Source organism: Pristiophorus japonicus, chromosome 11 (assembly GCF_044704955.1).
Source record: "Pristiophorus japonicus isolate sPriJap1 chromosome 11, sPriJap1.hap1, whole genome shotgun sequence".
NCBI lineage: Eukaryota > Metazoa > Chordata > Chondrichthyes > Pristiophoridae > Pristiophorus > Pristiophorus japonicus.
This window is the reverse complement of record NC_091987.1, coordinates 116,420,625-116,434,266: the sequence shown is the minus strand read 5'-3', so window position 1 is coordinate 116,434,266 and position 13,642 is coordinate 116,420,625. Positions and strand designations below refer to the sequence as shown.

At 39.5% G+C, this 13,642-nt stretch overlaps 1 protein-coding gene across 3 annotated transcripts in view; it reads right to left on the bottom strand.

Annotated features, from left to right (window-relative positions):
- The window catches only part of mospd2 (motile sperm domain containing 2), a 98,207-nt gene that overhangs the window by 56,981 nt on the left and 27,584 nt on the right, over positions 1 to 13,642 (bottom strand). For all 3 annotated transcript variants that reach the window (XM_070893915.1, XM_070893916.1, XM_070893917.1), the window contains exons 5-8: positions 11,341 to 11,495; positions 10,541 to 10,601; positions 6,527 to 6,565; positions 6,302 to 6,426 (exon numbers count right to left, since the gene is read on the bottom strand). In XM_070893915.1, the coding sequence (XP_070750016.1) occupies positions 6,302 to 6,426; positions 6,527 to 6,565; positions 10,541 to 10,601; positions 11,341 to 11,495 (380 nt within the window). The remainder of the gene's footprint in view (positions 1 to 6,301; positions 6,427 to 6,526; positions 6,566 to 10,540; positions 10,602 to 11,340; positions 11,496 to 13,642) is intronic.

The following is a 13,642-nucleotide window of genomic DNA, read 5'->3' as shown; positions in this document are numbered from 1 at the left end:
ACTACAGTACAAAGAAAGGCATAGTGCTCTTCCCATACAGCATTTTGGTAATCACAATGTTCAATTTCTAAGATTGAACACCAACAAGAAATAAACTTAAAATTCTATTAGTCATAATGCCACAGAATAACTGACAATAATGTCAGCTGTAGCTCAATGTGTAGCACACTCACCAGTGCTGAAGGAGTGCTACACTGTCGGCGGTGCCGTCTTTCAGATGAGATGTCAAACCGCTCAGGGTGAGCTCGTTCTGCACCCACCTCTCTCTAAACCCCTGCGGCCTCTGGCATCGCCCAATTTACAATTCTTGTTTCCAAAATCCCTCCGATGTCTCACCCCTCCAGCCCTACAACTGCCGCACCCCCCCATCCAATTCTGGCCCCTTGCTATTCTCCTACTCCCATGGCACTATTTCGAAGAAGAGCAGGGAAGTTATCACTGGTGTACTGGCCAATATTTAACCCTCAATCAACATAACAAAAAGAGTTTATCTGGTCATTGCCACATTGCTGTTTGTAGAAGCTTGCTGTGTTTTCCACATTTCAACAGTGACTACACTCCAAAAGTACTTCATTGGCTGTAAACCACTTTGAGACATCCAGTGGTCATGAAAGGCACTATATAAATGCAAGTCTTTCTTTTCTTTTAAGAGCAGGGTGCTTAGAGTCTAATGTAATTGGAACTGTTTGCTAACTAGCAGCTTTCACCTTAATCAGCTATTTGACACACTGTTTGGAAGCAACAAGTGCACAACTAACAATCCAGCCATAACAAAAATTGAAGTGGATCACCATTTAGAACTGCCTTGCCCAAATTTGGTCCTCTGGTTAAAACGGCACACTTACTTGAGGTGCGCCAACTTTCTGCTCCCAAAATAGTACCGATAATGTAGCTCCATATTCTCCCCGCTCCGTGGACCGTCCTTGGCCTTGGCATGGTGTGGCGGCAAGCACAGTGGGAGGCGGAGCTAGGGCTGTGCTGCTGAAAGAGCAAGCAGGGGGGCGGGGCTAGAGCCCAGCATCTGTAACAGTGCTGACAGCGTTGCGCATGCGCGTTGGAGCCTTCGCGCAAGCGCAGTAACTCCTCCCATGATAGTGATGATGCGTGCCTGCAGCATGGGACCCAACGCGTCCCGTCCCTAACCCGGGCCGAGTGGCCTGCCACACAGGCCGGCTGCTGCCTTCGCGCGCTGAGGGCTACAAGAAACAGGTTGGTGCGAGGAGACTGCTGATCCGGGGGGGGGGGGGGGGATGTTTTGTCTCTTTACTTCTTTTATTTTTGTCGTTTAAGCTTCCATGAATGCTTCTGTTGTATAGTAAATTAACTTTGCGAAGTTTGTCAGTCCTGTATAGCAGGTAGATCCTATTCACATTCTTTCGTCAAGTCATAAAGTACTCACCTGCGCTGACTTCTTAACTCTCTGCAAGGGTTTTCTGTGTGGCCACAAACGCTGGCCTAAGTTAGTTTGGAGCAATTATTAGCTGTCCAAACTGTCTTAAATGACCAAAACAGGCATAGGTGGCTGGTAACACCCACTTTTGAAAAAAAAAAATAATCCTAATTACCTCACTTACACTGGCGCAAATTAAATGTGCAGGATGGGGATTTTTAAAGATACTCCAGAAAAATCCACCTGCTCCAAAAAAAAAAACGGAGCAACTCCTGGGCAAATTTGGGCCCATAGATTGGCCAATTAAAGTACAGTGACTCACAACAGTGGTTTTCTTCCACAGCTCATAAAAAGTCTGACTAGAGTACACTGTTATTTCCGGTCATAGGATAGTCCTTTCCAAAATCACCACTACTTTAATTTAAGTGATGTCTATTGAGAACTGCCATAAATGTTCTATCCAGGTTGCAAAATAGCACTTTCAGCAAAAGGAAATTGAAGTTAAGTGAACTAAAAAAAAAAGTTTTTTTTTAAAGCAATGATTGGAATGGATGAGTTCCCTTCAGTTTGTGTTGAAAGAGCTCAGTTATGGACTCCATATCGCCCTGCCACTAGTTTTTAAAAGTTTCCTTAAAGAGCAACTTCAAGCCCTAATTAGGGTGAAAAGAAAATCCTGGGCAAAAAATATTTAAAACCTGCTTCAAAACGGAGGAAAGTCATGCAGGCTGAGTGAGCAATAAAGGTAGGAAGAGGATAGTCTTGACTGTTCCTGTATCCAGACCCAAATGGCCTTATGTCCCTATCTTGTGTTCTGTGAAATATTGTACTATAATTGAATTATGGCACAATACATATTGGTAGTACCTGTATACCGCTGCCATCTTCAGCATATAATTAAACCTAGGTATTTTCTATTACATAGAATATACAGCACAGAAACAGCCATTTGGCCTAACTGGTCCATCCTGGTGTTTATGCTCCACACGAGCCTCCTCACCTAACCTAACCTTCTTTTCCTTTCTCCCTCATGTACTTCTGTAGCTTCCCCTCAAATGCATCTATGCTATTCGCCCCAACTACTCGCTGTGGTAGCAAGTTCCACATTTTAACTATAATTTAAAAATGACACAGACTTAAAAATCTTTAGATCAATATTATTGTTGCAATGGTTACTGCTATTATGACTGCTCATCACTGTATCAAAAATCTCCTACATGTTTACAACAATGAAACAGATGATCTTAAAACCATTTTCTGGGGTTGACTCTGGTAGAAAGTCACAGCAGCCACACAAGGCAGAATTCCAATTGCAAAAAGAGTGTACAACTGGGCTGTGGCAAACAGTTGCTGCTGTGGAAATCTGGGAACAGTTAGTAGGAAGCTAGTCATTGCCAGTTTATCCACAACATCCATGAACATCATTCACCCAAGGATGAACCGAATAATACTGGCAGCCAGAACTGAAAACTCAGTGAGCATCAGTATAACTTCCTTAAAGCAGAAAAAAATAGCCTCTGGTGCTTGTCCTTTGAAATCACCTACATAAAAGCCCAAAACCAGATGTGATCACTGGGCAGATTCTAGCTCATGATTGAAAAAAGGAAATGCACTCCATAAAGAAGTTTCCCATCAAATGGCATGCCAAACTGTCTCCTAAATCAGCCAATCACATCTAGAGCAACTGCCAAATTGATATTTAACAAATCCTATTTTAATTTCAGCTATCTCGCTTTTCCCATCCCCTTCTTTTTATGCCACGTTTTCTCAGGTTCACAGTTCAAAGATTTCACTGACAGCTTGCTGCCCCAGGTTCAGCTACAATGATCATGAAATTCATGTTATAAAGAGCTCAACAACAGCTTTAAGGAAAATCCCAAATTTAACCTTCAGCTATTAAGTTTCACAATGCAAAAGTGGGAAACAACATGACATGGCTGCACTTCCAAGTAAGTACTGCTCATCTACTACAAAATAACACAAGTATCACAATCACAGGCTTACAATTTGTCAATCAACAAATTGAAGAAATTTTGCTCAACATCAGTCCTTTTGAAAATATACATGCAGGTGGGTTTGAGTTAAATATTGGCAGACATCTGTTAAAACCTGAATTTGTAAACTAGGCTTTAGCAATTTGCCCCAAAGTTTCAACTCGAGATTCAACATTATGGACAGCAAGACTGTCCCAGATTACAACATCTGTAGGAAACATCTCTGCCTGGAGTCACTCTAGCTCAGAGGCGCTGAGACAGAATGCGAGTTAGAGGCAATTCGACACACAAGGTAGGGGAGGAATATCTGGATAATTTACTGCAGAATTCAGTCACACCACGCAGAATCATGAGGGCAAGGCGGCTATGGGAAAAACAGCCACAATATTGATCAAGGCACCGGGGAGCAGGAGGCAGTTCAGTGGTGGATGGGGTGGAGGGAGGGAGAGCAGAACAGAAAGGTTGCAATTAAAGGAGATTTGATCATTCGGGCGATAGTTAGCATTCTCTGCAGTCGCGATTGAGAGTCGGAAAGCATGTGCTGCCTACTTGGTGCTAGGGGAAGGGATATCATAAAGCAGCTGAAAAGGGAGGGCAAAGAATCAGTTGTTGTGATCCATGTCAGGAACAAAAACATAGGAAAGAACGGGGAGGAAGTTCTACTGAGAAAGTATCAGGAGCTAACTTTAAAAAAACAGGACCTCGAAGGTGGTAATTTCAGGATTAAGTAACCATCTGATACCTCAGCCAAACAGCCATTTTCATCCACTACAACCATTGGGGACATGATCCCCACAAATGCACACAAGTGGTCACAGGCCTTCCTAGTCCAAGAACTGAGACATGCATCACACCCCACTCCACTGAAATCAGATAAACCAACAGATTCTGGATCAATTTGGAGATCTTTTTTAATTAGTATGTGGCTCAACATCACATCAAACAATAAATTTGGTCATGGAGTGGTCGTGAGAAGGCGGGAATTTTAAAATTCCGAACGCAGCACTTTCTCCTGGTGAAACCAGAGACAGCAACCAATGTGCGACAGGGTGAAAGCAATGAAAAGCCACAGCATGCTCTTAGAAAATTGTTATGCAAGGTGCAGTAATTCACAAGAATAGTTTAAGATCTGAAATGGGACATTTCAATAGAGAGGAGAGAAACCAACACGTGGTACTCTTCTATCACATTGTTGCATATGAACGAACCACTCGGCCCAACCAGTCTGTGTTGTTTACCCTCCTCGCAAGCAAATAGTGCCAATTACATTTACCTGTCCTATTCTCAAATCCCTTCATTACCTTTTCACTTATCCAATTTAATCTTGAATGTTGACAGTACTGCTTCAACGTCTAACCCTGGAAATGAATTCCACAGCCTCACAATTCTCTCTGTAAAGACATTTTTCTTGCTCTGTTTTAAAACACTTGCATTTCATCTTGTATCTAAAGTATCTCGAGTGAAGTAAAAGGTGCAGTTTGCAAAGAATGTCCATAAGATCATCCACAATTTCCATCACTGCAGAAAGACCAAAGAACATTCCTGGGATGAGGGGATTGTCCTACGAGGAGAAATTGAGTAGATTAACCTGCATTCCCTAGAGTTTAGAAGAATGAGGGGTGATCTCATTGAAACATAAAATTCTTAAGGGGCTCGACAGGGTAGATTTTGAAAGGATGTTTCCCCTGGCTAAGAAGTCTAAACTAGGGGCCACAGTCTCAGAATAAGGGGTCGGCCATTTAGAACTGAGATGAGGAGACATTTCTTCACTCAAAGGGTTGTGAATCTTTGGAATTCTCTACCCCAGAGGGCTGTGGCTGCTCAGTCATTGAGTATATTCAAAACTAAGATTTTTGGATACCAAGAGAATCGAGATATGGGGATAGGGCAGGAAAGTGGAATTGAGATAGAAGATCAGCCATGAACTTATTGAATGGTGGAGCAGGCTCGAAGGGCCAAATGGCCTACTCCTGCTGCGGTTTCTCATGTTAACATTAAGGACAAACTTGTGCCCATAATGTCTTGAACTTCTAGCACCTAGAACTCTTTGTCCCTATGGGCCATTGCCATCTATCTAAAAGAACTTTGCAAGTAGTACTCTTTGTAAATGCAGTAACCGTAGTAACCTGCAAGATGATCTCTGATTGTGTGGCCTTGATCAGGGCAGTGAAAAAGACAAGTGTCCTTCCTCCCAGTTGACGAATGTAGGGCTGACAATATCCTACAGTTAGATATGATTACTGACTTGCACAAAAAAACATTTTGTTGAATACAGTGACATTGGGAAACACCTTCAAGATTTAAGGTGTGAACTTAAAAACGTGCTTCAAAATTTCTGTGTTTTGGATGACTTTCATATAAACAAATGATTTGTTGTTATGCAGAAGAATCTAGACACAAACTGGCTATATTTCTTGTCCTTTTATATCAAAAATCAAGGTGTTTTCTTATGTATTAATACTCAAGGACTTTAATATTTTAGTTCATTTTTGTGGTTGCATGCCTGGTAGGCCCTAAACAGTATTTGGAAAAAACAATTCAGTAGCAATCCAACAAAATATATACAGGATACAAAATGAGGCAAGGAAAATGTTCTGCAGAGCCACACATGAAATCCTTTGTTTGTTGCAGATGCCATTAGTATTTGAAAGCTGACTAAAACCAGAAAAATATCAGTAACTATTTTGGTTTAAATGTTTTAGTTCTGATCCAGTTCAGATGATTTAAGTCATTAGGTTTTCCAAATTCTGTTAGATCAAAATATTTAAAAAAAATCTTCACTCCATTTTCATCTAACTGAAATTCTAGAGAATGCGGTCACTGTTTTTATCAGGTATCAATTATATTTACATAGGATCTGTGTTACTCGACCAACATATTGAGAAAGACAGGATTTGCTCCTTAGAATGGTTCAACTTACATATCCTCCCATGTGTGCTGGCAAATACTCAATATTTATATACTCTTGCACATCACTTTTGTTGGCAAATTTCAGCATGCTCACAGCATCTGGTCCCAACCATGTTTTCACAATCTTCCAGGCAGCTATAGAAAAAGAATTGCAATTTATGCAAGAGATCACACATTCCTATTTGTCCATCTGTCCAAAGTTACTCATTATTTAACAAGAGTTAGGATTCCTTACCATTCATTATCCATGGCATTTCATATATGACCATTTTTGCTACAACAAAAAAGACAGAATTATTTTTGAATTTAAATGGAAGAAACCACAAAATCATTGCAAAGATTACATTATATGCCCTTAAGCAATCTAATCAATAAGCTAAATATAAGCTGTAGCTAATTAGTCAGCCAAACTCAGTTTTATTTGAACATAGCTCCCAGCTTGTCAAAACATTACAGTCTAAAGCAGATTAATTAGTAACATTTCACATATCAATCATATCTAAATCTGCAATTGTGCATGGATAACAACGAGAGCCCAGCAGTTAGATCTGTAATGGCAAAATATACCACGTGCTGTGCCTTAAAGTTTTTATAGATCCAAGGCAACCAGAATGGTTTATTAAGACACTTATCTTGATTTTAAACTAATGTTTGTAGGGTTTTACAGCCTGCTTGTCAGGAGCACAATTCAACAAGTTTCCGGTCTGCCAGTTTTATTAATTTGGAGAGTGGAGGAAATGGAAGATCAGCTGACATGATTATATTAGGTAGCATCATATTTCTATTTTAATTTTTCCCCCATAGGGGTTTTTTTTCCCTTAGAGGTATGAACAATACTGGAGGACATTGCAATCCATTCAGACGTGGACGAATCCTAGAAGTAGCCCCAGTTGTACAGTTGGTACCAGAAATTAAGAAAAGTGTCTATACTATAAGGAACTGGAAAAAGGTTTTGGTGCTGGCAGCTTTTTACAACATGTATTCTTTCATCATCTTGATATACTGAATATTCAGATGGATAGTTGTCATTTTTATTACGATTGATGGTAGCTTCAAACCAGAAAAATAAATGACAGTGGAATGGGTATTGAAGTAGACAGTGCTATTTGGTGTGTTCATAACTTTCAAATGTTACTTTATAGTAATTGTAGAGAATTCCAATGCCAACATGAATTCAAATCAAAAGGTAGTTGGACATTCAACAAATAAGCAGCATTTAGATAATCAATTAATCCACTTATTCCAAGTCATGATGCAAAATAAATTAATGATAATTAATACCTTGATCATGCACGCTGAAATATGTTCATCTTTCAAACTGTTTCAATTAGCATTAACTAAAAACTGTGCATTCACATGAGTTGAAGCTTCAGCGGTTTGGAAATGAATGAGGAGTAAACTTTCAAATCCAGGTCTCGTATGAAACCAAGTTTGCTAAACTTCTGTGCTATTCAGTATCTCCACCAGTAGGTAGTTAAATAAAATCATTTTTACACAAAACGGAGATAGACGTTTCAAAAAAGTTATAAACAGTGAGAACGGTGGGTTTTTAAAAAAATTGTAGGACATCTTCCTGATTTTGTAGCACGTGCTCATTACAGCAGTTCTCATCAGTAAGTAAACCCACATCTATCCCAATTCAAATTATAAATGGTAGCGTGTTCCATACACTATTCAGTATCAGTTAAAAGAAAAGATGAAGAGAATCACTTTCAATCTGCCAACTCAGATGATATCACATATGCATTCCTGTTAGAATTAATGTTAAGAGTAAAAAAAGCAGAGGGAATGTAAAATGTGCATGAATCACTGGTTAGGTTGCAATTAGAATGTGGCACAGTTGGAACAAAAATGGTTCAGAGGAGATCAATAGCAATATTCAAAATGGAGAGCTTTTGATCAAGTAAAACTGGAAAAATTTGCACAGGTTGCTAAGTCAGTAACTATAAAGCATGAACTAAAAATCAACAAAAGAACGAAGGGAGAGATGAGGATATTAAATATATATTTTTAGGATATGGAATTCCCACACGAAACAGCTACAGTGATACAAGAATCTATAACAGCTTTTATAAGGGAAGTGGAAGGGGACTAAGTGGATAGTTTTTTTCCCCCAGAGATCCAGCACTTGTGCTATGGGCCAATAGCTTCTTCTGGGCTGTAAAACTCTATGATCAAACAAGAATGTAATTTTCAGTGTGCGAAGGTCACCCTAATTCCTTTATCATGCTACACCCTTGAGCTCACCCTTATCCTTCTGTTCATCCCCGTGTAATATACACAGCCTGTTCTGTTGCCATTTTTCTCATTTTATCTCATCCACTACTGCCAAGTTTTTTATACTGCTGTTAACTACTGCCATTGAAACTGCTGAGCTTTGCTGCTTCTCATTACACCATCACAAAATTTTAATATAAACATGATGTTGTACGAGATAACTTTTACTGGAAAAATGCGGTCTTCTCGTGCACCAAGAGGAGATTTTTACTAAAGGAATACTTTAACCTGGAGGATTATATTGCAGTTCGAATATCAAACGTGAACGACAGCGTGACAAGGGACTGACAACAAATTAAGATAGCAAAGCTCAAAAATTACTGCAGGCATCAGAACCCGGATATAGTTACAGCTCACAAAATTCTCCACCATCTTATTTTCTGTAATATGCAATCCCCTCCCTACTTTTTACATTTCTTGTCATATTTTGCCAGAGCATTACACTTTGTTATCAAAGATAAAAGCTTTATTGGAAAATCAGTTATCCTATATTGCACATAACATACTTGGAAACCTGTCACAAGGCTATGGCCCAGATGGATCCAGATGAATTCATAAACTATGCAAATGAAGCTTGACCAGCTCATCTGATCTGATCTGTATTCTACGAGAACAGTATGTTTTTCCCCCTTCAATTGCCCAACTCTTCCTTACTCCTCCACAAAAGTGTTAACACTTGCTGGGGTTTCACTATGCTTCAATACTTTGCCCAATTGACCATTCTTCATGTTTAAGCTTGGATAATTGGTTTGGGCAAATTACGTGACTGTGGAGCATGCAATAGCTGAGCCTGATCAGATTCTCATCTGACAGCACACACCTATACTTTCATTGGACACTGACCAAGAAGCAGGAACCCTCAGGTTTACACCCTAGCCCTAGGGCACCAAGACCAGAGATGCCAAGGTTAGATTGGCTAATTAAGAAACCTAAAATCAAAGCTGGAGCCCACTGCTTTGTATGGCTTAGTTCTACATTGGGTACTGCTTTTACCCACTGGGCCATCAGGGGACGTCATTGTATGTTTCAGGTTATAAATACAAGCAAGAGTTGCAGGTTTTAAAATGGATTTACAGTAATGAGCAGAGCTAGAACCGATAAAGGTAACCAAGAATCCCTTGCTACAGCAGCCTTAACATGGTGAGACAAATTGGTCATCACTTTACCGGAACATAAGCAAAGTGGTAGAAATAGGATACAAATTAGGGTAAGCAGTTTAATATTCATGATTTAAGGGCTAGAATTTCCATAAAATCCACCACCGCCGGTTTGCCGCCCAAAAGATCACTAAGATTCTTAAATTAACACCGGCAAAAAATTGCACACAAAAGGAAAAAATACCGCCCGGCAAGAAAAATGGGTCTTACACGCAGATTCCCGGCGGAAAACACAATCCTGGGCAAATTGGGCGGTAATTACTCAAATTTAGACCAAGGCTGCGGGTTGGATCTAGGAGGGGGATGGACAAACACAAAATATTTTTTCCAAAAAACAAAATTAAAAAAAAAAAAATCAGAAAACATTCTCAGGACCCTTTTCATCTTAATCGCTGTAAAATAATTTTAAAATAATTATAAAAAACACTAACTTATCTTTTTTTGCAGGACTACTTACCTACCGCCCAGCTCCGGCTTTTCGTGGGTGTTTTTTGCAATCTTGCCTACGGGTCACCACTGAGCCCAAACTTGGGCGGTAAGAGTTTTTTCAGCGGTGCACGCCGGGAGTCCGCTCCCTAGTGGTATTTCGAAACCGGCGGCGGAACTCTGAAATGGAGTGGAAATTTTCGCCAGGTGGTCTTCCGCCAAAAACGAGCAGTACCACCGAGAAAACTGGCGGAAATGGAATGGAAATTCTAGCCCCTTGTCTATAAACAGGAGTGAACTGATGAGTGATGAACTCATCTCGAATCGTAACAAGATCGCTAAATATATCGGATACTAAGAAACAGGGGAAAGTGATGATCAGTACTTACAAAGGTACTTAGGATAATAGATCTTAAAACAGTTGATGATGAAGCGCACAAAGTCCATATCCTAGAATTTTTTTTAAAAGCATGAAGAAGCTGATTATTTAAAAAAATATAAACTGCAAATCAAATTTCTTAGAAAATGCCAGGCATCTTAGCATTGAGCAAACTTTCAAATGTTTCTGCAATTATATTTGGAAAATACCAAGCAAATTAACCGTCTTCCCCTCCCCGCATCCCCCCACACCCCTTGCAATGAGGTATAGGATTAAATGCTTAAAATCTCTAAAGTAGGGCCCTGAACCTACAAACCTTCTGACTCAGAAGCAAATGTGCTATTACTGAGCCGAGTCATACTCTGTTGATAAGAGTATTAATTTCTCCTCCTTTTGAGGTTTCCATGCCCAGCAAAAAAGGTGGGCAATAGACTGCCAAGCCAGTGCCAACTGTACCCTGGAGATAGTGACAGCACCCCTTCTCCTTGCATATAAAAAGACACGTGCCTTCACTTGCCGGCTCTGCCAGGAGATCATCATGTAGGAACTGCAAGCTCACTGCAGTCATACTTCAAGATACAATAAAACTCCAATCATCAATTTAACAACTATTTAAGGAAAATTCATAATTAACAAGGGGACTATATTATTTTTAAATCAGTTACACATTTAATTTCAAATTATTGATCATATACAAAATTGGTATTAAATGTGGTCGATGCAAAGAGGTGTAACCCATTAGAAAAAATCTACAAAATAAATCGGAAGCAACACTTTATGCATGCAAAAAGGGGGCGTTGAGATACTTACTATATTGCTTAATCCAGTCTCACTCAGGTCAAACACCACCGTCAGAGCTTTCCCTGGCTCTCTTTTGGCATAACGTTCTAACCAGAATGCTACATACTTCTTTCTTTCCAAAGCGGTCTTTGTGTCCTTGACATGTAACTTCACTCTAAACCAAACTAGAGGATAGAAGAAAAAAAATGTCAGCAAAGCTTAAGCAACTCTCAGGGATATTATGGCTGCATAAATCATGTCCGCTTCAATGTTACTCCCTACCATATCATTAAACTAGTTCGGAAATATTGTTCATTTAACTTTTAAAGAACTCCCACTTGGTCTGCTTGCCAACTTCCAAATACTAGTTAAATTTTAATGTTGTAAGTGGCAACAAGAGTTGGACATAAAAAGATTTTTCAACATTTAAAAGTTCCCAGGCAGTCCAGCAGCTTGGCTTCACACAATTATATTTGTATTCAATGAAACCCAAGACTACCTACAGGAGATCATTTCACACCTTCTGTTCAGTGAACTCAGGAAGCAAATTGCCAAGTTACATTATCAGCTTTATATTAATGCACATCTGAAAACCACTGTTGCAAAAGTAACATAATTGGAGTGAGTCCATTTTTCAGTCAGCAGCAGTATATTCTTAAGTGTTCAATGTAATGTGCTGCAATATCCTTACTGCATGGTTGGAAAACAATTTGCAGTCAATTACCCCAGAAAGTTTCATATCCAAGTTATGAAATAGAGAATCCTCAACAGATTTGATGACATTGTGTCCCCCCTCCCCCCATCCCCTCCAAGTTTTCACCCTCATTTAGGTGTATAATAGGCCCAATGAAAGTTTAACTACCATAAAAGTTTAATTGTATTGCCCCAAATGCCATTGCTAGAGTTGTTAAATTGCCAAAATATACTGGTGGTAACGAATAAAGAAACGCATTTAGGTTTTATCAGTTAATTGGATAACTCCACTAACCCATTTCTGAAAAGCTCCATTTATTTCTGACCAGCCAGGTACCAGATACACAATGCTTAAGGGTCTCCAAATCAAAATAAGAAATTCACATTTTATTTGCCTGATATTTCCTCATTGAGGCGTATTCTGAGGTACAGGTTGGTAACAGCCATGGCTCAAGAGCCTTGCCCACTGTGCACTGGAGTCTGGCAGGAGTTTAATTAACTAAAAATCTGTGGACCAGAATTTTCAGTGGGTATGACAACATACTCAGAATACACCGTCCTACCACCTTTGAAATATACTGCAAGTTCGATTTCCACATGCGGGAAACCCCGAACTTGCAATCCGTCAACTTAGCCCAATGAAAACCAATTTGCTGCCGCAGAGTTGGGCTATTTGCCCACCAATAGCCCAGCAAATGCTTACAAAAAATGTACAGTTGATGCAAACAGGCCCTGTTTACATCAGTTTGCATCAGGACAAGGCATACCTCAGGCATGTATTAACCATTTCATTTTGGAAATTTGATTGCTTAATTGTATCAAATGAGTTTTTCCTTGTTTCTGCAAAGATTGGTGTTTTAATGTTGATAATTATCAGCAAAATTAAATTTTTACTAACAGAGCTAAGATGTAGTGAAGTTGATGGAATGAAGCCAATTAGGAATTAAATTCCAATCCTGTAAAGTAATTGTCATTCAATCTGATTACAGGATTCCCTTCTGAAAGGAGATAAAATCTAATTTGGTTTCCCAATTGGAGGACCAGGTCCACATGACCCCAGGTACGCTTCTGTACAAGGCTGCAACCTGGGATCCGTGGGCCACTGCTCTGCTCTCTAGTACACAGCGTGAGAGAGCAAGTTTACAAATGAGGACCCCCATCAGGTAGGTGCGTATTCTTTTCGCAGGTCCACAGTGTACTCCGGAGCTACGCCACGGACTGTAATTTTGGGCCTGCAGCTTAATAGCATAAGGTATTGGTATGCTTTCTATCACATGTCTAACAAAGAGCACCCTACCTTTTAACACATTCATTTGCAAGGTTGGAGTTGAGTGGAAAGAATGCACTGCAAATTAATGCCTTAAAATGGAAGTTATCAATGCCCTTAGGTTATCAATTTATGGTACAGAGCTGAACAACCAAAGAAAATGCCTCAAAAACAAATTTTGTTAGAAAGAACTTATATTAATCTACAATTTATAAATAGCGGCTATATGAAAAATACAAATGAACACCAAAAGCAAGGGTAATTTAATGAATTTCTACACAATCCTAAATGTCATCAAGAACAAGATCTAGGTCACACTGATCTCTCATGCTCTCAATTTATTAAATCAAACAGCTGGTGAAAGATATACGG